The sequence below is a fragment of the Dromiciops gliroides genome, chromosome 6 (assembly GCF_019393635.1).
Source record: "Dromiciops gliroides isolate mDroGli1 chromosome 6, mDroGli1.pri, whole genome shotgun sequence".
NCBI lineage: Eukaryota > Metazoa > Chordata > Mammalia > Microbiotheria > Microbiotheriidae > Dromiciops > Dromiciops gliroides.
This window is the reverse complement of record NC_057866.1, coordinates 112,472,930-112,499,397: the sequence shown is the minus strand read 5'-3', so window position 1 is coordinate 112,499,397 and position 26,468 is coordinate 112,472,930. Positions and strand designations below refer to the sequence as shown.

At 41.1% G+C, this 26,468-nt stretch overlaps 1 protein-coding gene across 6 annotated transcripts in view; it reads right to left on the bottom strand.

Annotated features, from left to right (window-relative positions):
• Positions 1-24,767, bottom strand: part of KLF3 (Kruppel like factor 3) — a 38,321-nt gene extending 13,554 nt beyond the window's left edge. Inside the window, exons 1-2 of one of the 6 annotated variants that reach the window (XM_043971313.1) lie at positions 24,603-24,767; positions 8,393-8,485 (exon numbers count right to left, since the gene is read on the bottom strand). In XM_043971313.1, coding sequence (XP_043827248.1) covers positions 8,393-8,485; positions 24,603-24,695 — 186 coding nt within the window. In that variant the 5' untranslated portion in view covers positions 24,696-24,767. Of the gene's footprint in view, positions 1-1,105; positions 1,247-8,392; positions 8,486-12,653; positions 13,163-19,499; positions 20,269-23,681; positions 24,187-24,381; positions 24,508-24,602 lie in introns of those variants that run through there. The other 5 variants (XM_043971317.1, XM_043971315.1, XM_043971318.1 and 2 more) reach the window with 5 other exon arrangements.
• Positions 24,768-26,468: the final 1,701 nt, after the last annotated feature.

Sequence of the window (26,468 nt, the reverse complement as noted above, 5' to 3'; positions counted from 1 at the left end):
TGAAGAAAATTTTTAATAAAAGGTTGAGACTAAAAGGGTTTCTGTTTAACTCTCAATAAAGGCAGGAAATTAAAATCATCCAGATCAACCCATTCCTTGAGTATTTTGGTCAATCCAAATATGGAAATGGCTTTACAAAGGACTCTACTCACAGGATTTAGAACTAAAATAATCTCTTAAAAAGGAACCTTCTGGAGGCAGCTAGGTGATGCAGTGGATAAAGCACCGGCCCTGAATTCAGGAGTACCTGAGTTCAAATCCGACCTCAGCCACTTGACACATAGTAGCTGTGTGACCCTGGGCAAGTCACCTAACTCCCATTGCCTCACAAAAAAACAAAAACAAAAAGGGACCTTCGTAATTTAATTCCCCTCATTTTATAGACTGTGGAAACCCAGGTCCAGAGAGCAATTTGCCAAGATCCTACAAGTAGTAAACTTCTAGCCTTGGAGAGTCAGTCTAGAGAACCAGGCTCACACAGTCCTGTGTAAGTCAAAGGCAAGCACTGAACTCAGAGGCCTTCCTGGCTCCAAGGATGGCAATCCATCCAGTATGTGGCAGCTAGGTGCAGAGGATAGAGCCTAGGGCCTGGAGTCAGGAAGACTTGAGCTGTGTGGCCCTGGGCAAGTCACCTAGCTGCTGCTACTTGCCTCAGCTTTTTCATCTGTAAAATGGATAATAATGACAGCTACCTCCCAGGGTTGTTGTGAGGACCAAATGAGATAATAATTGTAAAGGGCTTAGCACAGCGCCTGGCATAGAGTAAGCCCTATATAAATGTTAGTCACCATCACCCTGCCTGTTATGATGAAAGATGAAAGACTTCATTAATCCTCTGGAGGTACCAATCCATAAGAATGACTATAGCACACACACACACATATATGTGTACCATACATACATAGAATACCTAATAAACACACAGAGAATACCTAATATACATTTATATATGCTCACATGCATGTCTGTGTGTATACACACACACACACAAAATGCTAAAGCACAAAAACATCATGAAAATGTTTCTAATTTATTCAAATCAATGATTTTTTTTCCTACTTGAGACTAATTAGGAGTCTAATAGAGTGACAGAAATCAGAAATACCTGCCAACCTGTGAAGTTCATATGGTACTGCCTTCCCTACATGTCTGTAGAAGCCTTGGATGGGCAGCCAAGAAGCCGGGGCATAGGATAAGCTCTGTGGGTCCTCTGCAGCATCCTAAGCTGATGGACTTCCTTGTGGCTCCTCGTGTTACTGCCAGGCAAATAGGACACTCTTTGGTCGTACTTATTGGCTTCCACTATCCAATGTGGCAAGTTTCAGGGAACTGGGAATTTCGGCTAGGGAGGATTTTCAAATTTAATAACATTCTCACATTTTTCAAACAATACACTATTAAGGGAGAAAAAAAACCCCTAAGAGTAAGCTTCATAAGCATCACAGGAAGTATCTTGGCTTGCATATTGGTTTCAAATAAATGTCCTCTTCTCTTTCTACAACTCGTTTTCTCCCTTGATTACTGGGAACCATTTTGTGACACTGGGGGTCACATGGACAAATCAGTAACTTTAAGACTTCTATTTTATTTCACATATGATTTAGCTACACAGGGGGAGGTAGGTGGCGCAGTGGATAAAGCACCGGCCCTGGATCCAGGAGGACCTGAGTTCAAATCCGGCCTCAGACACTTAATACTTACTAGCTGTGTGACCCTAGGCAAGTCACTTAACCCCAATTGCCTCACCCCATCCCCCCAAATTTTAGCTACACAGGTCTGTGTACATGACTAATTATTTCAAGTCTTATTGCACCACAAAAGGCAAGCAATTGTCATTAATAAAACTGTCTTGCTAAAGAATGTTGCTGAGATGTTTACCTGGACCTTATAAAAGATGCATTTCTTTTAATTATTTAGGTGGAGCTAATAAGCAATTATAATTAGCTTGGTTTTACACCACCACTTAGTATTAATATTATAGAGAATTCTCTATGTGCAATAGAGTTCTCCCTACTGTATGACTGATAAAAAGTTCAGAGGGCGTGTGCCTTGGGCGTGTACCCTGATCACCTGAGAAGCATCCTTATAGTTGATTGCCTACCCAACTTGAAACACTCCCTTTAGAACAAAGTCAGGCAAATTGCCATGAGGGTACTGGCTCAGAAAGAAATCAAATTAAAAGCAGGAATGTTACTAAAAAGTGAAAAAGAACTAGCATTTATCCCTGGCTACTAACAGCCATAAAATATATCACTGATACAATATTTGAAAGGGGAGGGAAAAAAGAGCAGGCCTTTAAAAAAAATTAGTTTGCTCAAAACTTTTTTAAAAGGAAAACAGTACAAAGGAACCTTCTCATGCCCTCCACTGACCAAACTAAATAAGATGGCATGCAGCAAGAACAAAAAAAACCTCATATTAAGGAAAAAAATGGGGGCTGCTAGGTGGTACAGTGGATAGGGCACCGGCCCTGGATTCAGGAGGATCTGAATTCAAATCTGGCCTCAGACATTTGATACTTCCTAGCTGTGTGACCCTCACTGCCTGCAAAAAAAAAAAAAAAAAAAACCAAAAAACCAAAACCCTTCACTTTAGTTACAACATGCATCCAAGTATTAGTTTTGGGTTTAACTGTTACAATTAAGGTCAAAAGTCTGTTTTATCCTAATTCCTATGCATGTCTTTTAAAAAATCCCTTAAACGGGGAAGATGCCTAAGATTTTAAAATATGAAGGCTTTCCCCCCATCTGCAAGACCAGTCACGACCCTCCCTTACTTAAGATCCCACATAGTACTTTGTTCCATAACTGTTTATAATGATCATGTCACACATTGCAGATGTCTGTGGTTATGCTCTTTAAAGCATATCAATGCTCAGCAGTGTCTGGCACATAGTAGGTGCTTAATATAGGCTAACTAATTGATTACAACCAGAGCATCCCTCTCCATACTTCCAGACAGTTCATGGGGGTGGGGGGCGGGGGGGGGGGGGGGAGAGAAGGGGGGGTGTCTCAAAAAGTGACCCAGAAAAAACCCAACCAAGTTAATCCCAGAAACAGAGAAAGAAAAATGCCAACAAAACATGTATATCACTTAATGTTTGTCTTTTTGAATTAGTAAAAACTGACATAAAAAAAAAGAAGCTAGCAACAGATCTCTGCCTCAGTTTGCCTCACCTAGTCTGTTTCTTTGTCAAATGAGGGTGGTGGGATGACAACCTCTAAGGTCCTTCACAATTTTCATCTATGACCCCATGTTACTTAAGAGGTCCTTTCTTTGTTAGAGCTAAAACACCAACTGGAAACTGTAATGGATAGTAGGGATGTCCCCAGCAATGTCCAAGGTGAAACAGGAGTAAGATAGAGGGGGCATGGCGTGCTGAATAAAGTACTAGACTTGAACTGGAGATCTGGGTTCAAATCCTGTATATGTGACAAACTCCCTAAGCACAAGCTTCCTTATCTATAAAAATGAGGCTAATGGAGAAACACTTAGCTCCCAGGGTGACTGTGAAGATAAAATGAATATACAAAAAGAGCTTGACAAGTTTTAAAGGGCCACATAAACATGACTGATTATCAAGCTTGTCCACTAGTACCATAATGCCAATAAAAAGTATGGAAGTCTCAGAATCATAATGTTAACTTTTTTTGGGGGGGTGAGGCAATTGGGGTTAAGTGACTTGCCCAGGGTCACACAGCTAGTAACTGTCAAGCATCTGAGGCCAGATTTGAACTCAGGTACTCCTGACTCCAGGGCTGATGCTCTATCCACTGCGACCTGTAATGTTAACTTTTACTTTTAATATTTAATTGTCATTACAAGAATGAAAAGTCAAGACTATCAGAGGACCAAAGTTCAAATCTCAGGTCCGCTTGCTGACTGTTACCTAACTGTGTAACCTTTGACAATTTACTTAATCTCTCCAGGCCTCAGTTTCTTCACTTGTAAAATATGGGGAGTTAAGTAGGGGTTCTTAACCCACGGACCATGAATGTTTTTTTAAAAATATGTTGTTAAAATGCATTGCATTCTCATTGCATTCCTTTGTCATCCTACTAAAAACCATTCTGAGAAGGGATTCACAGATATTACTGTGTTGCCAATCTATGGCACAAATACTGATTTGAGAAGGCCAGATCTATATGGCCATCTTCAGCTCTAAATGCACTATCCTTTGTTAAATATCCCCAATGGCAGTTGAGCTTGCATGGCTCCTCTCAAAGGCTCCTCACTTTCTTTCTCACAGTACAACTTCTCTGCTGGGAGGAGGAATTGCAGCCCCCTAGACGGTGAAGCTGACAACAAAGAAAAGGTCCTGGGCGGTTGGGGGCACCTGGACCTGCCGTCCCAGCCTTGGGATTATTCTTCTCCTTTCTTTTCTTTTTCCAAGGCTCCCAGCAGAAGTGATGGCTAACTGCAAGCTGGGGAATTCCAACTCTCTGTGGGGAAGAGGGCTCAGAGAGGTAAAAGAAAACTTGGTGCCTCTCATTTTACAGAAGGAAAATGAATATTAGAGAGGCTAAGTGACTTAGCCCAAGATATTTGAAAATATTTTTATTTGTATTTAAAAAAACAAGTTTATGGTCCTCAAAAGTTAAGATCAAGCCCCATATCTTACAGGTGAAGAAACTGATTAAGTGAATTGCTGAAGGTTATACAGAATAGCAGAGGCAGGACTGAAATCCAACTGGGGGGGAGGGGGGGCAATTTCACTCATTCAGTTGTCCACCCAAGAAAGGGGTGGACTTTTTTCATATAACCACTTGCAACTGAGAAACATAAAGAGGCATCACCTCTTAACAAATTTGAAATATGTTGTAATAGTAATGGACCATTTCCATCCTTTTTACTTATATCTGAAAAAGATTTAGCCCAGAAGAACCAAAATTATGAGACTGCTTTTAACAGCCTACACAGGATCCCTGCCAAAGATATTCACTGGTTGGTTTAAAACAACCACATCAACACCCATACTCTGAAATTTCATAGTAAATGCTATTCTCCCTCCTCCACTTTTTACTAATAAAAGTGCACTTTTTGATTCAGAATAAGGAATAAGAAGTGAGTGCAACTATTATGCTAGATAGCACAGGATTCCAGTTATCAAAGGAATCTTGGAGGCCAGGGTGGAGTTCCCATACCAGGAAGGTGTGGTTTATTTATAAACAAACAGAATGTAGGAAGAGCAAATGTCACACCCTTCTAGGTAAACTCCACTAGAGAAAAAGGTCTCTTTTTACCAGACTCACCAACTTCATATAAAATTTCTCTGTTAGAAAAGAGTAGAGAAAAGCAATAAATATTTTAGTTCTAGGAGAGGCTTGTTGGGTCAGAGGGATTCTTTCTTTATTATCATAAAAGAAACAAGACTTCAGATATCATTCTCCAGGAGAACTCCATAAAAAAGAACTTATTTAATACTTTTTTCTCCCTTTCCACCTCCTTCAATTTCAGTAACATTCCTCCAGGGCTTTGTTTTAGTTACAATGGAACCCCAGGGGCACCCATTCCACTCTCAATTTGGCAGGTTTTATAGAATCCTTTAACTTTGTCCCAGTTCACAGAGCTCAGGGTGGCATAAAAGGGTAGTAGTATTCTATTATAAAGCCAAAAATTTTATTTTTCTCTCCTAACTCTTGAGGTTGAAACCACAAGAAAAACTGATTAAATAAGTACCTACTGGACCAGGGTTTTTTGTTTTGTTTTGTTTTTTAAATGTGTGTTTCATTCTGCTCCTAAGACAAAGAGTCAAATCAGAAGAGAACAAGCTTGTTATTTGAAACTGGGGATGGTCATTCTGGGCACATAATTGAGTAACCACCTTCAGCACAAACTTCCTAAATTCACATTTCTGTTGAATAAGCAAGAATGAAGACTCTGTGGACACTGTAAGGTCACAGAGATCAAAGTTAAATCTCACTGTCTAGGGGCAGCTAGGTGGTGCAGTAGATAAAGCACTGGCCCTGGAGTCAAGAGGACCCGAGTTCAAATGCGGCCTCAGACACTTAGCACTTACTAGCTGTGTGACCCTGGGCAAGTCACTTAACCCCAATTGCCTGCCCCCCTCCCAAAGATAGGGCCTTAAAACTCACTGTCTTCTACCCATAAAAGGAATATCCCTATTTTAGAGAGATGTTCAATCCCTATTCCCTTAAGAATTCTAATATACGTTCATTTTTATTGTATCTAAACAGTTGCCCTGAAATTTTAAACATTCCAAATCTATTTCTTGGTAAAACAAAAACACATATGGAAAGGAACCTGGTTTCATTTATGAGCACAAGTTAGGATGTTAAAGAAACCAGTAACAACTTCAATTCATCTTATTTTCAATTTTTTCATTAGGTGAATATTCTTGCTCTCAATTATCATATTAATTTAGCAATGCAGGTCTTTGTTTTTGCTCTAATTTAGACCCCTGAGACCTATTTCCATGCTTGATTTTTTTTTTTTTGGTGGGGCAATGGGGGTTAAGTGACTTGCCCAGGGTCACACAGCTAGTAAGTGTCAAGTGTCTGAGGCCGCATTTGAACTTGGGTCCTCTTGACTCCAGGGCCAGTGCTTTATCTACTGCACCAACCTAGCTGCCCTATGCTTGATTTTCAAAGCCCTTGGAAGCACTCTGGATAAAATCCATCATTTGATAGTTCTGCATCATTTACAAAATCATATTTTCTGGTACTGAAAAGTTATTTGTGTCTTAATGTAGTACATCACACATTTAGAGATTGTCAGCATGTCTGGGGAAATTTTAAACCTTGATTTTCTCTAGTGTTATTCAAAAGCTCAGAGAGAAGATCCTTCAAGAGTTGGAGAAAGAAAAGTGGAAGTGTTAAGTAGAATAACTTTTTCTACAAATGCTAAACAATTCTAAGAGTCTCCATTTAAATATTAATTTTCATTGCTAGTTTCCCTGAACCTGTTTCAATAATAAAGTATTATTTCTTCCAAGACAATTATTGCTTTATGCTTAATTGCAGGCAATCGTATTAAATTTCCCTGGGCTACTTTATGAAGATTTTCTACCAAAAATGACAAATAGTCATATATATCCATGGCAACTCAGTTTCTGTAGCCTCAGAGTGACCCCGTGTGTCTTGTATAATAAACACTTTTGGCAGGAATAACCATGGCCAATACATAAAGATGATCTAATTTTAAAAGCTTCTCATTACCAGCCTTTGGTCCAAGTTTTTCCCCTTGTGAATATTTTCTAAGCACATGGAAGTAAAGGAAGGAGGGAGAACAAGAGAGAGTTAAGATTTGTTATTTAACATTGACTAATAAGTTGGATCCTCCCAAAGCTCAACTACTCCCCCTTCTTTGAAGTCCGAGACCTTTGCCTTGTTAACTCATTCAGGTTACTCTAAGGCCAAATAGCTAATCAGACAAATGACTGGCAGCCAAAGCCGCCTAAAATTTTCTAAAGGTATTTATGACAACAAAGACATTCAACTTGGTGGACCAGAGTCTACAGATATTAATTCTGTATTAGGTGTTACAAGGAACAAATGAACAACAATAAGAGCTTGGATTGATATAGCGCTTTATGGTTAACAAAGTACTCTTTTTACAACAACCCTGTGCAAGTGTCAACATCCCAATTTTGCAGATGGAAAAAATGAGGCAAAGTCATTCATTGAGTTGCTCAAGGTTACTCCACTAGAAATCCTTGCTGTCACAAGGTTAGTACCATGCACAAAGCCAAGGTGTCCTGGCCTGTCTTTCCTCCTTCCACTTTTTCTTCAACAGTTACAGCTGCATAGGCTTCTGAACTGATCTGTTGTTTTAAGCTAGGCATTTTATAATTAACCCCTTTTTACATTTAAAGGAGAAACAAAAAACAGAAGTGCTAGTTGCAAAGTACTATCTATAAGTCACTACCAGATTTTCCCTACTATGTAGTGTCTAAAAGAAGACAAGTCTTGAGTCCATCCACAGTCACATCTACCTTGCTATCTATGGAAGCTTATTACCCACTTTTCACTACCAGTTGTAATGAGAGGCAGCATAGTATAGAGAACTACCCCTGAAATCAGAGAGATCTGGGTTCAGGACCCACCTTTGACCTATATTGGCTGTGTTGCCCTGGGCAAGTCACTTAACTTCTCAGGTCTCTAGGCAACCAGCTATAAATTACAGAGAAGGTGACTACCTGAATCAGTAGAGGGACTTTGCCCACTTGGGAGTTCTTTACAACAATGAAGTCACAGGGCCAGTCCTATTACCAGTTATCCAAGTATTTATCTGAGTTAGCCCTGGTGGCTTTGGGAAACTTTCTACCCACAAAAAAACTCAGGTAGCTACCAATAATTTAAAGCAGGAACATAACAAGAGCCCTTTTGTAACAGAATTAGGAAAGTGAAGCTTTCATCTCTGAAGGCCTTACCACCGAGACAGGATCCATCTCTTGCTTAACAGGGACAGGGTCAAACATCAGCATTCTTTTAGTTAGATCCTCTAAGTTGCTCTTGTGTTTCGTCTAGAAAACAAAAAGATATACGGCTGAAAGCTAAATTGATTTCAAACATAAACTGGCACCCCCAAATGAAAATGAAAATATACCCCCCCAAAAAATATATACACTACTAGGAATGTCTGGAATTTGCTTCCTTTACTTAAGAAAGATGCCATTTTAGATAATCAAAACCAGACTGTAAGGTCAACCAGTATTTCCTTCAGTGAAAACATATAACACCCCTTCTCTTTCCCACCCCAATCCTCAAAGTGCGTTTGCAGCCACTTCTGAAAAGACAAGGCGGCCTAGCTTTTTCTTATTACAGATAAAGACCTAATCTTAAAGCATTTTATGCCAACAAAGAGATTCTTAGTCTGGGTCTATATGCAAAATGAAGCTCACAGGATATCTTGATGCATCACATCACTTTAGATACAGGAACTACTACAGAATTGGAATTATCTGGAATACTGGTGTAGGCAAAGGTGAACTTTGTCCTGGGGCTCACACCCTGTATGAGGTCCAAGTCTTACACATGCATGTGAAATAGACCGAATTTATATACCATCTCCAACAGCCCCAGAAGAAAGAATTCTGAGGTTAGCAATCAGGAGCCCCAATGGAAGAGCTAGTTTGACTTCAGTATGATCTCCCTTGTAAAACAAGGTTCCCACTTGCGCCCTAGCTCACAGGGCTGTTGCTAAGGATTAAATTAGATAATGGATATAAAAGTTCACACCTCAATCAGTCCCTCAGCAAGATGGTAAATTTTACTTTAATGGCGAAATTAGCAAGTAACTAGGCCTTCAATCCCAGGTACTTGAGAGCAAAGTTGGCCCTAAATAATTGGGAAACATGGATCAGTAGAGAAGGCCCTGGATTTGGAGCCAAGACATGATCAAATTCTACCTTTCCCATTTATTCTAATCTGAATGACCTTGGGGCAAGTTAATCAGTCTCTCTGGGACTCATCCATAAAATAAGGGAGATGGATTAGATGATCTCTAAAAGTTCTTTTACTATCTAGAATCTAGAATCCTTAGGAGTTTATATTAAAAAGAAGGCAATTCCTTCAACTCATCTTGTACCTTTCTATTACATCTAATTTCCAATACTGTAGGTATCCCACTACCTACCTACCTACCTACACACACACACACACACACACACACACACACACACACACACACTATCTCTCAAATGCGCACAGAATAAATAGACACCTTGGTTTGCTTTTCCAGCCCCTCCATAATCCATCCAGCCAGTCTTATCTCCATTACTCACCTTCAAGAACCCTCCACTCCAGCCAAACTAGTTTACTCACTATCTCCCTAAAACCTGTCTTGCCTTTCCTATCCTCAGTCCTTTTGCCCACAACTATTTTTGCTTCTAGAAACCTCCCTATTCTTCTTCTTTTTTTTTTTTTTTTGCGAGGCAATTGGGGTTAAGCGACTTGCCCAGGGTCACGCAGCTAGTAAGTGTTAAGTGTCTGAGGTCGGATTTGAACTCTGGTACTCCTGACTCCAGGGCCGGTGCTCTATCCACTGCGCCATCTAGCTGCCCCCCTATTCTTCTTAATAATACCAATACTTCAAATCCCACATGAGAACCCATCTCCTCTAGAAGAACTTGAACTTCCCCACCCCAAATGGATAATTCATTTCTCTGCTCCTCTAGAAATTACTCTCCATGGAAATGATTGATTAAATAGCACACACAGCCTGAAATTTCTCCTGTTTTCTTGAATCATTATTTAAACTTCCAATTTAACTGCTGTCTTATCTTTACAACTAAAAGTTAAGCCCTTTAAGTGTGGTAATATACTTAATAAATCTACCTCAATACCTAGACTTAATAAACATTTTCTGCTTCAGCTGATGCTTTTATTTAGTATTAATATTATAGTTCCATGGCAGAAATTAACCAACTTTTCAGAAATATATGCACAGTAAAATACCGTGCCTTCAGGATACTGGTCTATGCCATCACAACCGAGTTCTTTATACTGGAGAGGCTGATGTTCTACTCATGCTGAAGCATTATCCCAGCTCATATCTATCATGTTTAACAAAAAGGCCCAAGTGTGTTATCTGCCTTACTCCATGCATAAACCCAACAGCATTTTGTTAGAAATTAGTTTTTTTTCCCTGTAAAACTAATATAATTTTTAAAGCAGACTGTTACAGGATATAAATACATCAAGACATATATATTTACTGATGGAATATTTAAAAAAAAAAAGACCAGGGAACAGGGGAGAAGTCAAGGGATAATGGTCAAACAGAACATCTGCATCTATCATGAATAAAAAGAAATACAGGGGCAGCTAGGTGGCGCAGTGGATAGAGCACCGGCCCTGGAGTCAGGAGTACCTGAGTTCAGATCCAGCCTCAGACACCTAACACTTACTAGCTGTGTGACCCTGGGCAAGTCACTTAACCCCTCACTAAAAAAAAAAAGAAAAGAAAAGAAAAGAAAAGAAAAGAAAAGAAAAGAAAAGAAAAGAAAAGAAAAGAAAAAAAAAGAAATACAGGAATTATTAACAATTTATAAAGAATCAATCTCTGACTTGGTTTGGAATTTTTAGAAACAACATTAACCTTTTAACTAAAGTTCTCTTGGCCCCAAAGAGTTGATGGACTTCTCCCCAAAGTGTCTAGCCTATATCTCAGAAGTAATTTAGGCACTGGAAGAGCCTGGGTTGTTTATGTAACATGGTTTTAAATAAGGCTTGTGTGGTGTAGTGCCCTAGGGTTGTTTTATTAAATGGAATGCTAATCTTCCTGTGTAAGACCTTATAACCAGTTGCCTTTCCTCTTATTTCCAGTAGGTGGCAGGCTATATCCATATATACATCATGTTGTACATCAAGTAAGGTTGATTTATGTAGGGGAATTTTAAATCACTTAACTTTAGTTGTTATAGACTCCATTAATGAGGTCACCGGAGATATGTAATATGCCTCCAAGTGTATATAATGCTGTTTCCCCCCTTATGAAAGCTTCCTAATCAGTTACACTTGTGTTTTAACTTTAATCAATTTATCCACAACCAAACCACAAAGTAAAAAAAAAAAAAAAATTTTAGGACAAAAAAAAAAAAACCCTCCCCTAATTTACAGGGATTTAAAAAGTTGAATATAATTTACACTTTAAGCTTTCAAGGAGAAAGGAGTCTAAAGTGAAAATTTAGGCCAAGAAACACTAAGGTAACAGGAAAATAGAAACAAATGTTTGTTTCCTTTTTCAACAATTTGAGGAAGCCTGGGGAAAGGGAAAAGGGGTTAAAAAAAATCCGATGAATCCTATTATTCCCCCCACCACCCCCACCAAAAGGGGGAAAGGTAGCTTTGGAACTCCCTTTATCTTTATCAAGTTCTTATCTTTCAAAGTTTTCAAGGCAAGAGCCAGTGTTTTGCTAAAAATTGAGTAAAATGCTTGTTACCCATTCAGTGAACTTTTAGAAACGGGACAATTCACATTATCTTGTCTCCAATTCCTTTCCAAGACTCCAAAGTGGCTACAGAAGTTCAAAGTACAAGGCAGCCTCCAGTTTATGAAAGGATTGTACTCCAAGATTTTAGAAGTCAGCTTTTTGGAAGTCAAAAATGCACTTTCCCAAAGAAAAAAATGTTATAATTTTCTCATTAGGTCCTCAGAAAGCCTGCATAACCCACAGCGTTCTGAGAGCAGGGGGCCACATTTGGTGAAGAAGTGGGAGGTGGTTTTTTTGTAATTCTCTGCCTCCTGGTGTCTGGTCTTCCTCTCCAGACCACGTGCCCTCCCACTGCCCCTGGCCTTAAGTCTTCTTCCTACAGCAGAATCCCACAAAGACACAGACGGCCCTCTCCCAACCCAGACACCCACCGTATGCTGCAGAATTATTTCCCCCTTTTAGTCAAAACCCATTCTTCCACAAGTACAGCTGGTCTTAACTAGGTATTAGGAAGAAAGCAATTTGAATGAACCAATATGTAAATGGATAGAAGAGCCTTTAATCTTCCTAGTCCAGTTATAAATTTTAAAAGAGGATGTTAATATAGCAAATAAAAAAACAAGTTAGGGTTACAAAATCAAAACAAATTCTGCCAATGTAGGGGAAGGTATTCTTGAGCAAGAGAATCACCAGCAAGGTCGGCCAGTTTCATATTAGCCTCCCCCCCCAACCTCCCCCCAATATGTCCCCCACTTACTTGACTGCCAAAGACTGTAAAAGGTCCAAGTTTTCTTCACTCTAGTTCCCACGAGAGTAGGATCTCCCATCCCAAACATCATCTTAAATGAGGCCCCATTCTCACCAATATTACAATGGAAAAAAAGAGCCTATAGCAACTTGGAAATTAACTTTACTTTGGTGACTTACTGTCTTCAGAAACCACAAGCCTGGACTGTTTGCATGAAACTAAAAACCATATGGAACATTTTGGGAGTCTACTCCTCATAAATTAAACCAGTTCTTTTTGCATTAAAATGTCTTAAATGGAGAGAATAGTTAATTATCTAGTTTCAGATTAGATACAATGATCCACACTAAGCAAACTTTCCCATCCTGTCTCCTTTCTGTTGCCCTCTCTCTCCTTTCGAACAAGCCACCCAATTTTACTTTCCGGGCTCCCACCCATTTTGCTACACCCAATGGATCCGGGCCAAAGCAGTCCAACTTGTCCAAACAGGACATGGCTTTTGATAAGATTCTGCCCACACCCTGTACTTCGGAAAGACAAGTGAAGCAATTGATTTTGCATGTAAATAAGGACAGGTGCAAAGGTAAAGTCCAAGCAAAATCCCTCCCCATTTCTAGACCTAAGTCTCAGAAAAGGAAAGAAAAATCCACACACAGAACTCCTTTATCAAAGGTCAACTCTCAAATTCAATGCCACCTTGTTAGTAGCAATCCACACCTTAAAGAAACTTTAGTGAGCACTAATCATTTTCCCTACTAAGGTTACATGCTGGTTTTCTTTAAGTTGTTGGACAATTTTGCCTTTTAGGTTCCAGGGAAGCTAAGATTAACTACCTATCATTTGTAGCCTGCTTTATATAAACCCTTTCCTCTGACTGTATCTCACAGGGCTTACAGTGAGAGTTAATTATTCTCTTCTGTAAAGTATTATATAATCAATTCTAGAAGGCTCACAGCAACCCTTCAGCAGACCACATCATTCCTCATCTTTCCCTGGTGTATTTCATTTCTCATCTTTGCCTACCACATCTCACTTGAACTGAAGTCCCACCCTGCTCCACCCTGCAGGGGACCCCACCCAGTGTCCCACCCTGCTGGGAGTGGGAGGATGGGAGGGCCTAATTGGCTTCAGTCAGTAGCCAGTTCCTGGAAATTCCGGCCTGAACAGGGATAGCTGGCAACCTTGTAAATAACCAAAATATATCATCTGGGACTGTGGTAATTTATTGAAGGCTCCTGAAAATTAAAAAAAACAACATCCAATGGCTTAAGTTTATTTGACTTATGACCAAAAGCAAGGGTCTATTTTTTATAATTGCCCCTACCCTCTAAGAAACACCGTAAAGCTTAAAATAAAAACAGGATATAAAAACAAAAACATAAATTTCAGTCTGTCTCTAAATTAATCCCTTATCTTTCCCCTCTTCCTCATCTCCGTCCTCCAGTTTCCCTCTTTTTTCATCAATATCACACAATTCTCCCAATTACCCAGGCTGGAAACCGTGGGGACATCCTTAACTCTTCCCCTAGGGTTCTCCCCTTCCCTTCTACCCCAAAAAGAACCAACCAGGCCTTCACAATTCTTCCTTTGTCTTTCCATTTCTAAAGCCAAAAACCTAATCCAAGACCATATTACCTCGAGCTGAGATCAGTGCCACCCGATTATAGCCTCTCCCACAAGTAGCCATCTTGCCCTAATCATGTAAGATAGAACATGATCAAAGGTCATTGTGTTCAAAAACCTTTTACCAATTTACCTCCTCTCCCTTCCTCTCACATTTAGAATGTGCATAGCAATGCACAATGAGTTTGATATTAGGCAAAGCTAGAATGGCAGAAATATTTGAAAAAAAAATTGAATTTTCAAGCAAAGGAGTGACATGACCAAATCTACACACACAGTAATGATAATGGAATGTCAGAAGTGAAAAAGAACTTAAATATTTTGTTTTCCCCACCATCCAACTCTCTTTCCTACTTTGATGGTGTCTGAAGGTTTCCAAAATGCTTTCCTTACAAATACCTTGGGAGGTACATAGGCTATGTAGTATTAGTCCCTATTTTTACAGTCAACAAGCACTTATTAAACCAAGTGTGCCTTAGGATAATTTGAGCTGAGGCTCCAACCCCCTCATAAAAAACTGGTCAAGTCCAGAACTCAGGAAAAAGGAATGGAGAAGAGGGCAGCTAGGTGGGGAAGTGGATAAAGCACCGGCACTGGATTCAGGAGGACCTGAGTTCAAATCCAGCCTCAGACATGTGACACTTACTAGCTGTGTGACCCTGGGCAAGTCACTTAACCCTCATTCCCCCACCAAAAAAAAAAGGGGGGGGGGCAGAATGGAGAAGAGATGATCTGTTTGATCATCAGGCCATACAATACAGGGTTGTTGTTGGTGTTGTGGGGGAAAAACGTGCTCTACAAACTTCAGAGTTCATAAAATGTGAATCATTATTTGGAAATTATTAGAATGGTCCAGGTAATAAAACTCAACAAATATTTAGTATGCATCTTCTATATAGATGACTGTCAGGTACCTGAGATGCAAAAGCAAAGACAATGGTCAAAGTTCTCAAGGAGCTTATGTTCAAAGGATGGGGGTGGGGCAACAAATGACACAGGTAAGTTTATGAGGGAGACAGAAAGTTTAGGTAAAACAGTTTCAGCCCTCACAGGTTACATATAGCCCAGTGGACCCAGGAGCTCCTCTGTAGAAAACTAAAACTCCATCCCCTATTCCCCCAATCAATCAGGTCCAGTAGATTTCTTGATCATCTCCTAAATTGTTAATGCCTTGAAGGCCAGACCAAGTGATAATACATTTCATATTTCATTCCGTTCTTTTGTGGGTTTTGTTGCTCCAGGAATTGTCCTATGGCATTATTTGGAGGTTTTTTTGGAGCGATGTAGTGGTGAGTTCTGAGAGCTTACTGACTTTCCTCTGACATCTTGGCTCCGCCCCGGAAAAAAGTGATAATACATTTCAGCAACTTCTTTGCACAGACCCATCATCTTACATTTAGAAGAAACCAATCAAAATTCTTGAGGAGAAAGTTATTACCACTAACTTTAGCATACCTCATCCACCTATATCATCATCATCATCATGTTTGTTAAAGCTCCCTCCCCCAAGTACCATTCAAAGGAAGTTTGAAGCCATTCTCTAAAGGTATAAGATCTACAAGGAGTAAATGTGAGAAAATTGACAGAAAAAATGGGCAAATAGATATAAAGCCAATCCAATGAGGAAAGAAAGATAAGAATGGTGACTTCTAGAGGCTTTTCAATGTTATCATCTTAACCAAAAAGAACTGAATCAGTACACTTCTCTTCTCCAAGGACGGGGGAATGGCCCTTTCTAAAAAATGTAATCAGGTACACTTGTAGGACTAGCATCCACAGCTCCTAGGTCCACCTATCCCTCTGAGGACATGTAGGAATTTAATATTAATGAAGCCCCTAAAATAATTCCAGGGAGCACACACACACATAAAGGGGAAAAAAGATATATGGATGACTTTGGGCTTAAGCTTAAGTTGGAGGGGCAGCTAGGTGGTACAGTGGATAAAGCACCAGCCCTGGATTCAGGAGGATCTGAGTTCAAATCCATCCTCTGACACTTGACACTTACTAGCTGTGTGACTCTAGGCAAGTCACTTAACCCCCACTGCCCCACCCAAAAAGAAAAAAAAAAAGAAAAGCTCAAGTTGGGCAGTGCCCCAATGCCACCCCTCCCCCAAAGCAGTTAATTACAGCCCCAGTCCCACCATTCTTGGATTAATAAGCAAAAGAAACAATCTAGGGACCCAGACTTCAAACTATCTATTATTCTGCCTTTCTGACACACCTGTACTTTTGTCCATAAAAATCCAAGAGAAAAATTGGCAGCTTTATCTAAGTCAATACGGAAATCCTCACTCTAATTCTCTGAAGTTAGAAGGGTCAGGCACTTTTCATCCCCATTTTAGAAATGAGGAAATAAGAGGGACAGAGGTGGAAAGACTTGCCCAAGATCAAACAGCTTGTCTGAACTGCAGCCAGGACTAGATTATTTTAGATCCTTCTATGTAATGAGGATCTTGCAAGCCCATGCTGTGGCCCTGTTTTTTAGGTGAAATCATCCTCTAAAGAGGCTCTTTTTGAGCACTTCAGTAATGACACCTCGCTGGATGGGGTCCAAGAAAAACTTGCCTTCCTCTGAACTCTGTTCTTTATCAGTATCATAGCAAAGTTCCAGGGCAAGAAATCAGATTGTAAATGCCTTTTTCAGGTCTGATCCCTGAAGAACTTCACACATCTCAACCTTACACGTAATAGGTCACTCCTGAATGAAATGAACCTGAAAATAGACTCCCCACCCCAATCTGGTTATGAAGGGTATATCGATAAGCCTACATTCCTGTTGCTTGATGAAGAAAGCTTTCTAGTGTCCTTTTGTAAGATAGAGATTATGTCTAGTCTAAAATGATTAAAATTAGAATTTCATTTAATTAATAAATTATTTTTACTATTACTAAAGATCATCCTGAACGACTAACAGGAACAAAGTTAGAGAAAAGGTTCTAGATTATATAACATATGGCCTTCACTTTTTAGAATGTTTTCATAAAGTAGTATTGGAAAGAGGAGCTTTGGGGAGTGTCAGGATGCAAAATACTGAAACAGATAAGGGAACTGAGTTAAGGAACAGTAGTTAGGAAAAGGAATAAAGATTAGGAGCAGGAAAGGGGGAAAAAACCCCTTTATTTACAAACAGCTCTTTTTTGTGTAGAATGTACTGAGCTAAATGACTGACTCACTGATGTTCTGAGGTCAGTCTGGTTCTGACTAAATTCCTTAGATTTAGGTCTAGACTGGCCCCAAGTCATCCCTGGGGACATCTCAGGCGTGCCAAAGATTGTCAACAATCTCAAGGGTGTTCCAGAACCAACCTAGGTCCCTCTAGATCCTTCAAAAGAGGATGGGGGGGGGGGGCGCAGCTAGGTGGCGCAGTGGCCCTGGATTCTGAAGGAACTGAGTTCAAATGTGACCTCAGAGACTTGACACTTACTAGCTGTGTGACCCTGGGCAAGTTACTTAATCCTCATTGCCCCGAAAAAAAAAAAAAAAAAGATGATTCACATTCCCCTCTCTCTAATCCTGGCTTAGACCCAGGGATTTGGCTGGAATGGGCCAGCCTGAAACATGTAAATGGTTTAATGCTCAATTAATTTACTACATTTTACTACTGTCTCTCATCCTTTCTTTTTCTTTGGAGGTGGGAAAGATGATGGTAAAAGATGGGACAGAAAGAAAAATTAAAGAATGAGGTAATACTTTGCTTGAGTATGCAATTGGGGGGTGTGGGGTGTAGGGTGTGGGGGTGGAAGCTTCCCTGCCTTGTCCTGTTTTTTAAATATCAGTTTAATCTAGGACATAAAATTTTCACCTGAATTATAAATATACTGATAACTTCAAAACTGCACAGAAATATGTCACATTTTCTAGCGTTTATGTAAGACTGGTTAAAAATCAATACATTCTTTTATATATATAAGATTTGTACAGCACTGTGTCTCCTTTATTTTAATAACCACTAGACTCCAAGGAAGGAGGAGAATGGAGGAGGGAAAAAGCAGTGGCTACCTTCCTTAGACAATACCCTGCCTTATCAGGGCAGACTGCTGTCTGGTTTCCTGTCTCTGCACTGGAGAGGAGAAACAAAGTCTAGTAAAGTGAACAGATCAGACTTCTAAAAGCAAGTATGCTGAATACTCTAATAATCCTCTCATGCACATAACTTTAAAATTAATTTGGTATGGAATCACATAGATAAATAAACCAGGTCTCAAGTTTTAAGGAAGAAATCTTGGGAAATAAAGGAGCTGAATGTCTGGGTCAATTTCAACCCCTCTTAAAAGAAAAATACCAAAATAATGCCATTTCCTAGTTTTTAAGGATGAATTTGCCTTTTTTTTAAACTTGCTCAAAACTGGGTCACCCATGAATAGCATCTAGGAAAGCTGCAGAACAAACAATTCAACTTGTTAATTTTATAGAAAGATGGGGGTTTAGAGATAGAAAGGAGGTGGGAGATAAGTATCCAAGGGGATTTCACTGGGGGAGAAAAAAGATGAATGGAAAAATGATTGAGTAAATGTGGATTTTTCTCAAGAGCCTGTTGTTCTCCAGCATACCAATGTTTGCTAGTAATTAGAATGACTGTGTACCAGACATCACTAAAATTTCCCCCCATTATTTTTGAGTTTATCATTTAGAAGTTTGCTAAAGTTTTTATCTTGCTGGTTATCTATTATGTTACCTCTAAACCCAAAGATCATTATTAGAACCCCTAAAAGGAAACAATAATTAGGGAAACCTATTCTGGAAGGGTTAAACTTCTGTCTGAAATCATGTCTGCCAAATACCATATTTTGGACTGGAAGCAAGCAGCTTTAGAATGAAAACACAAGTTTTCATTTTAAGGGCTCACTGCCCAAAGGATGGCTTAATTTCTAATGCTTGCTTTCATTCGCCCAAAAAGAGAGCATAATTTTAGACAGTTTCCAAAATCACATTTTCTGCTGAAGAAAAGCTTACTTTTTACTCAACATACTAGTTTCTAACATCTTTCTTACATTTAAGTCATAAAATGAAGATGAGATGGAAAACGTACTGTTTAAAAGCAGTCTCCTAGATTGTCACAGGTATTAATGAGATTTTTCTGATACTGAATATAAATGATAGAAAATGATTTTCTATAAAACTTTATGGATGAATACTACTACACAGAAGGATCTAATCTCATATTATAATTCTCTCCTACTGAAAGAAAATTTAAGACCCACTTAAAGGTTAACAGTCATAAAAACTTACCAAAAATTAAATTATTTCTCTTCCAACCAAAATCTTTCCTTTTAAAAATTAGTTTCTGTAGAGGTAAGAGGAAAATAATTTGTAAATGTACATTTTTTTTAAAAAGGCTAAACTGAAGTGTTAAGCTGCAAATAATGTAGAAAAAAATCCATGGAATTATATATAAAAGTGGTAAATGCTCCAAATAGCAAGATTCTCCTTATGAAGTTCTTAAATGGACCAAGAGTTTGCAAAGCATCATGAATAAGTTTCTCTATTTCCAGCTTTCCTTTTCTTCTCCTTTTCCACTTTTAATCCTTTTCTGAAGTCAGACTCAGAATAATAAAAAATCTTGACATTCCCTTAAAAAATTTATCTTGGTTTTTCTTCAGTCATGCAATACAATTAAAGAAAAAAAAAGATGTATTCTTCAAATGCAAGTAGAGAATTCAAGATGGCCAAGAGCACTTGAACCCTCCAATCAAAGAGTAACCACCTATGTCTGAATAGTATATCTTGTGTTCAAACTGAACAAAGTAGACCATTTTTTTCCCAGATGAGTCTTCTGTCCATCATTTGCACAAAACTATACAGGGTTAATCTCAATCCAAAAGTGCTATCTTCAGGGTAGATAGAACACATTTCTCAAAACAAAAACTGCCCCATGAAAAAACAAACCCAAAAAATCCCTTTCAGAAACCTCCCCAAATAATGCATATGTATCAAAAATCATAATTTGGGATTAAAATAAAAGTGGAAAATTTATCCACACATATAAACACAATGAAGTGAAGGGTGTGTGTAAAAAGGTTAACTGACTTCTCATTATGACATAAGACAGGCATCTTAAGCAATCATGAGTGTGTGGAGACATGATAACTCCCTGGGTGGGGATTGGGAGTTAAGGGGCAGGGACAAGGGGCCTGGTCTGGGCTACTGATCTACCAGAAAACAGCCTGAAACAGGAAAGAGCACACATATGCCACTAGGAATGTATGACGCAAACCCCAGCCTTGAAACAAAGAACAGGAAACAGCTCTGCTGGCTGTGCTGGAGAGAAAGCACAGAGAAACATTTAGCCGGCCCTCCCTGACCCTATATTCATGAGCAGCTGGAGTTTTTAAAACAACAACAGGGGGTGGAGGTGTTTGTTCGATGGGTGTGAATAACAACACCAGCCTATACATGGGACCTACCCTATTTACAAATATAAGCAACCACATACAGTAAACATCATAAGTGAACATTCAGATAGGAGAGACCATCATAATTAACACCAGCCTTCCCTCCGTTGATTTCTTTTGTCCCTTTCTCCTTCCTCTCAAGGAGCAAGTACCAAGGGGTGCACGGGATTTCTCAATCCAATTACCCATTACTTTTATTATGGCTCCAAACAGGTTTATTTGTGGTTGGGGTTTTTTTTTTGGGGGGGGGGGAGGCAAAGACTGAACAAATCAGTGAAAAACAGCATTACTATAATCACAACGGGATCACAGTTACTAAAATACTCATCAAATCAGGTTCATTCATTCATTCATTCATTCATAGTTCTGAATTGCCAAAGCAAAAAAAAAAGGTAGGAAGCTCAGAACAACCCTAAATTTCACTGTATTAAGTCACATACACACATAAACACACACATAATACCTGGGATTTTATTAGTAGAGATGTTATGTAATTGGTTAGATGATACTAAATTTACTGGAAAAATGGTGATTTAAAAAATTTTTTTAACTAATATGACCCTCCCACCCTCACATTACCTTTCTTTACTTCAATTATTCCTTTGTTGCTTCTTGGAAATATCTGACTCTGCTTTCTTTAGTTAGACATTTAGGAAGCCATGTGTGGAGAGGAAATGAAAAGTCCCAAAAAATGGCATCATTGTGACCATAGTAACCAAAAACACTGATCTAGATTTAGAAACTTTCCAAATTACAAACAAAGTAGATAATTTCTATATAGATTGCCATATTGTTATTTTGCTATTTGCCCTAATATCTGGATTTTGTTATATTATTCTCAAATTGTGGTTTTTATATACTTGTTTTCCTTTATTCAAAGGAAGTCAAACATACACAAAATGATTTACATTTTACAGTACATCTTTGTGGACCACATTACAGAAGAATATATTTGATGTACAAATATTTTGCAGAATAAAAGCATCCTAGCTTGGAAAATGTGTAAATTTGGTACTCAAAAACTTTAAGGGAATTTTTAAAAATCTCTTCAGGTTTTTACAACTACTAAAGTCAGCAAATATTATCTAGGTTTCAAATAGTCACCCAAGAAACGTGTCCCTCCAAAAAAAAAAATCCCCCCACAAAACAAGCCTGCCCCCCCAACTACTGAACTGAACTCTCAATACTTTAGGGATGTGTTAATACTTTCAGACTAACCCCCCCTCCCCCCCAATCTTTCATAGGGGTAGGCAGGTAGGTAATCAAATCCAGATGTTATTCACCAATATGTAAAACACTAACAACATGTCATTACTATTTTGTGGGAAAACCTGTTAGGAGCAGTAGTTCTATTCATCTGATAATGCAGAATATATAGGGCAGCTAAATCTAAATGAAATCAAAGTACATTTTTCACCAAGATTAAAAAAAAAGTTGAGGGGGGGTTACCGAATGGTGCAAAGAAAACCCTTTAGACTAATAACGAATATAACAAAGTACATGAGGTGGAGAACAGGAGTTAAAATTTGAATTCCCAAGAAATTCCATCCAAAGGGACCAGTTGAATCTGAGGTAAGGTAATGCCTGACCGCTGCTCCAATCAATATCCAAGGTTTCCTTTCCAGTTACCCTGAAAGTGAGCTACTTCTTCAAAAGCTAAGTCTCTTTCTCATTTTCTCCAACTAGCGTGGAGGAGTCACAATTAAAAAAAAAATTGTAGTAGGGATTAAAGAGAAATCCTATTTTCCCTGTCCTATATGAAGTCATGGGGGGGGGGGGTACCTCTAATATATGCATTTATATAATACTATAGAAGCTTATGATGGCCACACACATGCAATACACAGATTTCAGTCCCTGAAAATACTCTGAAATTTTAGGTGGTACTTTCTAGGAGTCATTAGGCGCCCCCCCACCCCATCCCCCAGCGCCAAGAGTGTCCACAAAGCGCACGATGCAAAGGCAGGCACTGCGGCAGCTTCTCCACGCAGGATACAGCAAGCTCCACGGAAGACAATCCAAAGCACATCAAAGTCGTCGTCGCCCCCCCCCCCCCCACTAGCTGGGTTTCGAGAAGCGGGACGAGCGCCTGCCAATTCCAACCCCCTCCTCCCCTCGATTTTCCCCCCTCCCCCAGCCGTCCCGGGTTCCGCGTCCTGGAAAAGTGCTCAGGAGTCCCCCACCAAGTTCCTTCTCGTCTCTCTCTAAGCAGAGGCAAAGCCCGGAGGAAAACTTCCGACACTGTCCGAGGCAGCCAACCCGGCGAGGGAGGCAGGGAGAAAGGGGGAGGGGGTCTGTGAAGGGGAGATGGGGGGAGGAGCAGGAGGGAGAGGGAGGGGGCGCGCGCGCGCGTGTGTGTATATGTGTATGTGTGTGTGTGTGTGTGTGTGTGTGTGTGTGTGTGTGTCCAGTCTACCTTCCTTGAAACAAGGTTGGAACACAAGCACAGAGATTTCGGCTCGGGAGAGAGGAAGAAACGAGGAAGGCAGGGCCGGGATGGGGGGGGGGGGGCGGTAGTTAAAGACCACACAGGTGTAAGTAACATCTTGGGTTCCCTCCTCCCGGCTCCTTCCAACTGCGCCCCCTCCCCCCCACTTCCCACATTAAGCAAGGTCCCTCTCATCAACTTCAGCACCATCTCTTCTCTCCCCCCAGGACCCCTTCCCCGCCCCCTCTCCCCCCCAAAGCGCGCACACCACCCGCTCCACCGCAGCGGGGTAAACCCCCGGATTTGCACGGTCTCTCTCACCAATCCCACACTTTCGACCACGAAACCAGGGGCCCTATCCTCTCCCTCCAATATAATTATCTGTTGCACTTTTCACTGGAGCTTAAAAAAAAATTGCAACCCCCCCCCCCTCCTCTCTCCAGACACATCCACGAAGGGGGAGATGCACAGCGAGCGAGAAGCGCGCAGCTCCGTGGGTCGGTCTGGAGGAATACTGTCTCTATAATTGTGTATGTATACGTGCATACATAAATACATATATATGTATATGTATAGTCAGGGAAAACTTACTTTGAGCGCCGTAGTGCTGAGCGCAGCAGGCAGGATATAAAAGCCCAGGATCAGGGTTTCCTTTAATCCCCCAAATGCAACAGTGTCAGCGGAAAAGTCCTGCGACCACGCACGCCGCCAAGGATGGGCAGGAGGAGGGGGGGGGAATCGAACGGGGTCAGGAGGCAGGCGCGGGGGGCGGCGGGCCCCGTCTGCGGCGGGGATGGCGGTGGATGCGCGGCTCGGGCTCGGGCTCGGGCTCGGGCTCGGGCTCCGGCTCCGTCTCGGCTCGGCGCGCTGCGTGCAGGGCTCTCGCTGCTCGCTCTCCCTCTCCCCGCGGCGCTCAGTCTCCCTGGCTCCTGGCACCAAGTCCGGGGCCGTCACATGACGCCGGCGCCGCTCGCTCTGCGAGCCTCCCAGGGCTGGCCGGGTAAGTAGAGGCTGGGACCTCGGGTGGGAGGGTCAGGGAGGGGGAGAGAGGGAGCCGCCGCCGCAGCCCGGGCAGGGCGGGGCGGGGTCCCCACCCACTAGGGTGGAGGCAGCGGCGGCGGCGGCGGCCGAGAGGGGTCGGACGAGTCACTCACACAAACACGCACGGACTCCCTCCGCCCCTCCCTGCCACCCCGCCCTTCCCTCCTCCTCCTCTCCCCCTCCCCCTCCTCCTCCCTGCCACCCCGCCCTCTCCTCCTCCCCCTTCCCAGTCACCCAGGGACAGACTTACAGACACTCATTATTATCCGGAGCCGGGGTTCCGCCCCAGATGCCAAACTTGCCCTTCCCTGCGCTGCTGCTGCCGTCGCCGCTGCTGCCGGGGGCCGCGGGGCATTAGGCGTGCGTCCGGCACCGCGCTCCGAAGGATCCCCCTCCCTCCTTTACCTCCCCTCCATGCACACACCCACACCCCCACCCAGCCTTCCCCTCACCCCACCCCGCCTCCCAAACCTGCTGCTGCAACACCGCCCAGGGCCCAAGGGGAAGGAAGGGTGGTGCTGCCCGTTCCGAGGCGTAATGGGGCTGCTGCTGCTGCTGCAGCATAGCTTCCAAAAAACACACAGAGGTTGTGGGACATGGGGCTGTCTAGAAGAATAAATCATATGTCGCCCGATGGGAGGGGTGGTCCGGGCGGAGAGCAAAGGGCCGAGCCCTGTGGCTAATTCGGGCCCCTCCTTGGGATGATGAAGAAATTAAATTTTAAAAAACCTGTAAAAAGAGCCCAGGGGGGCGCGCAAGTGGATAGAGGAAAATTCATCTGGAAGAGAAGGTTGGGGAGAGGGGGGAATAAGATTTGACCTAACCAAATCTAAGGAAACTCAAGAGTTTCAGGTTAATACAACATCCTGTTTGCAAGCTGCCTTTGTGCACTGGGGCTCTGGGAAAACTCTGCTCTGTCCCAGTGAATGAGGAAGGGATGGGGGAGGGGGAGGGGGAGGACTGGTGACCGCCCGGCCCTCGAGTCCCTGTTTTGCAGCTTTTCTGTCTCCCTTCCCCCCACCTACCTCCAGGGGTTTCTCTTTCAAGAGCATTGGAGACCCTTAGGCAAAGCATCTTTGAGTTCAGCTCTGGAGTCGAAGATAAAAATCCTCTGTGATAGTTAATCAGTACCTTTTTCTTCCTGCTACACGTTAGCCTGAAAACTTTCCCAAAAGTGGGTTCAGGTTCACCCCCTTATAAAACGCGAACTCTTGTAAGTTTGGTAAGCTGGGGTGGGGGTGGGGGGTGGGGTGGGGGGCGGGAGGTTAGCCTCCGCACCATTTCATCTCCTGCCACTCCAGTGGGAAGAGACCATGCCCTGAGTGTACTTTATTCAGCTTGCTTCACCATGTGAGTTCCAAGGATGGCTGCAGATACTGGCTCTATTTTATTCGGAGTCGGCCTGGAGAGTAGCTTGCTTGTATATTTAATGCCTTTTGATTTTCTTTTAAAACAGTATTAGCGTAATAAAGAATGCAATAAAAAGAACAAAGGACAAATTGGTTCAATTGTTTTAGTACTGTGTAATATTTGAAAACACCCCTGCTTCCATCTATGGCTTTTTTATTGATTCAAGATGTTTTAAAAGGCCTTTAAGTTCACCCGTATTCTGCTCCTTCCTCTGGGCCCAATACTACTTAACACGTAGAAATATATTATGAACCTAGTCCTGGAGCTATACGCTATTCTAACAATAGAGGATCATCTTAGCATAGTGAAATTTTATAAGTATCTTGTAACATATTAGAAATTACACTTAAAGACACAAAAATTACTGAGTCAGTGTTACAGCATGGTAGAGATTTTGTAGGCATACCTCTGAAATTTGCATACCTATAACTCTTATCTTTGAAATCTGTCCATAAAATATGTATAACCTATGACATTTAAAACTTAAATTAGTCTTTTGGTTGGGTAAAAGACAAATCCAAAGTAAAAACCAAGTTCCCACAAAAATGCATGCAATTGATTTACAAACCTGTAAACTTGACTTAGAAAATGTGGGGTCTAGTCATTAAGTAATTTAGGGCAAGTCAATTACCTTTCTTAAGCCCAAATTTCCTTATCTATAAAACAAGGATAATAATATTTACCCTCTTTACCTAACTCACAGGATTAAAAGAAACCACTTTATAAAATGTGAAGTGCTATGTAAATGTGGGCAATAAATATTATTTAAATGCTGGGCATTATTATTATTAGCTCAAATCCATTGAATATTGGTGACTGTTAGATTGATGGAGTTTATTTGCATTATGTATTTACTCATGGGATAATTCAAGGTAGGCTTAGAGTTGGAAACTTTTGTCTATAAAAATCTCATTTCTGTTGCTCATA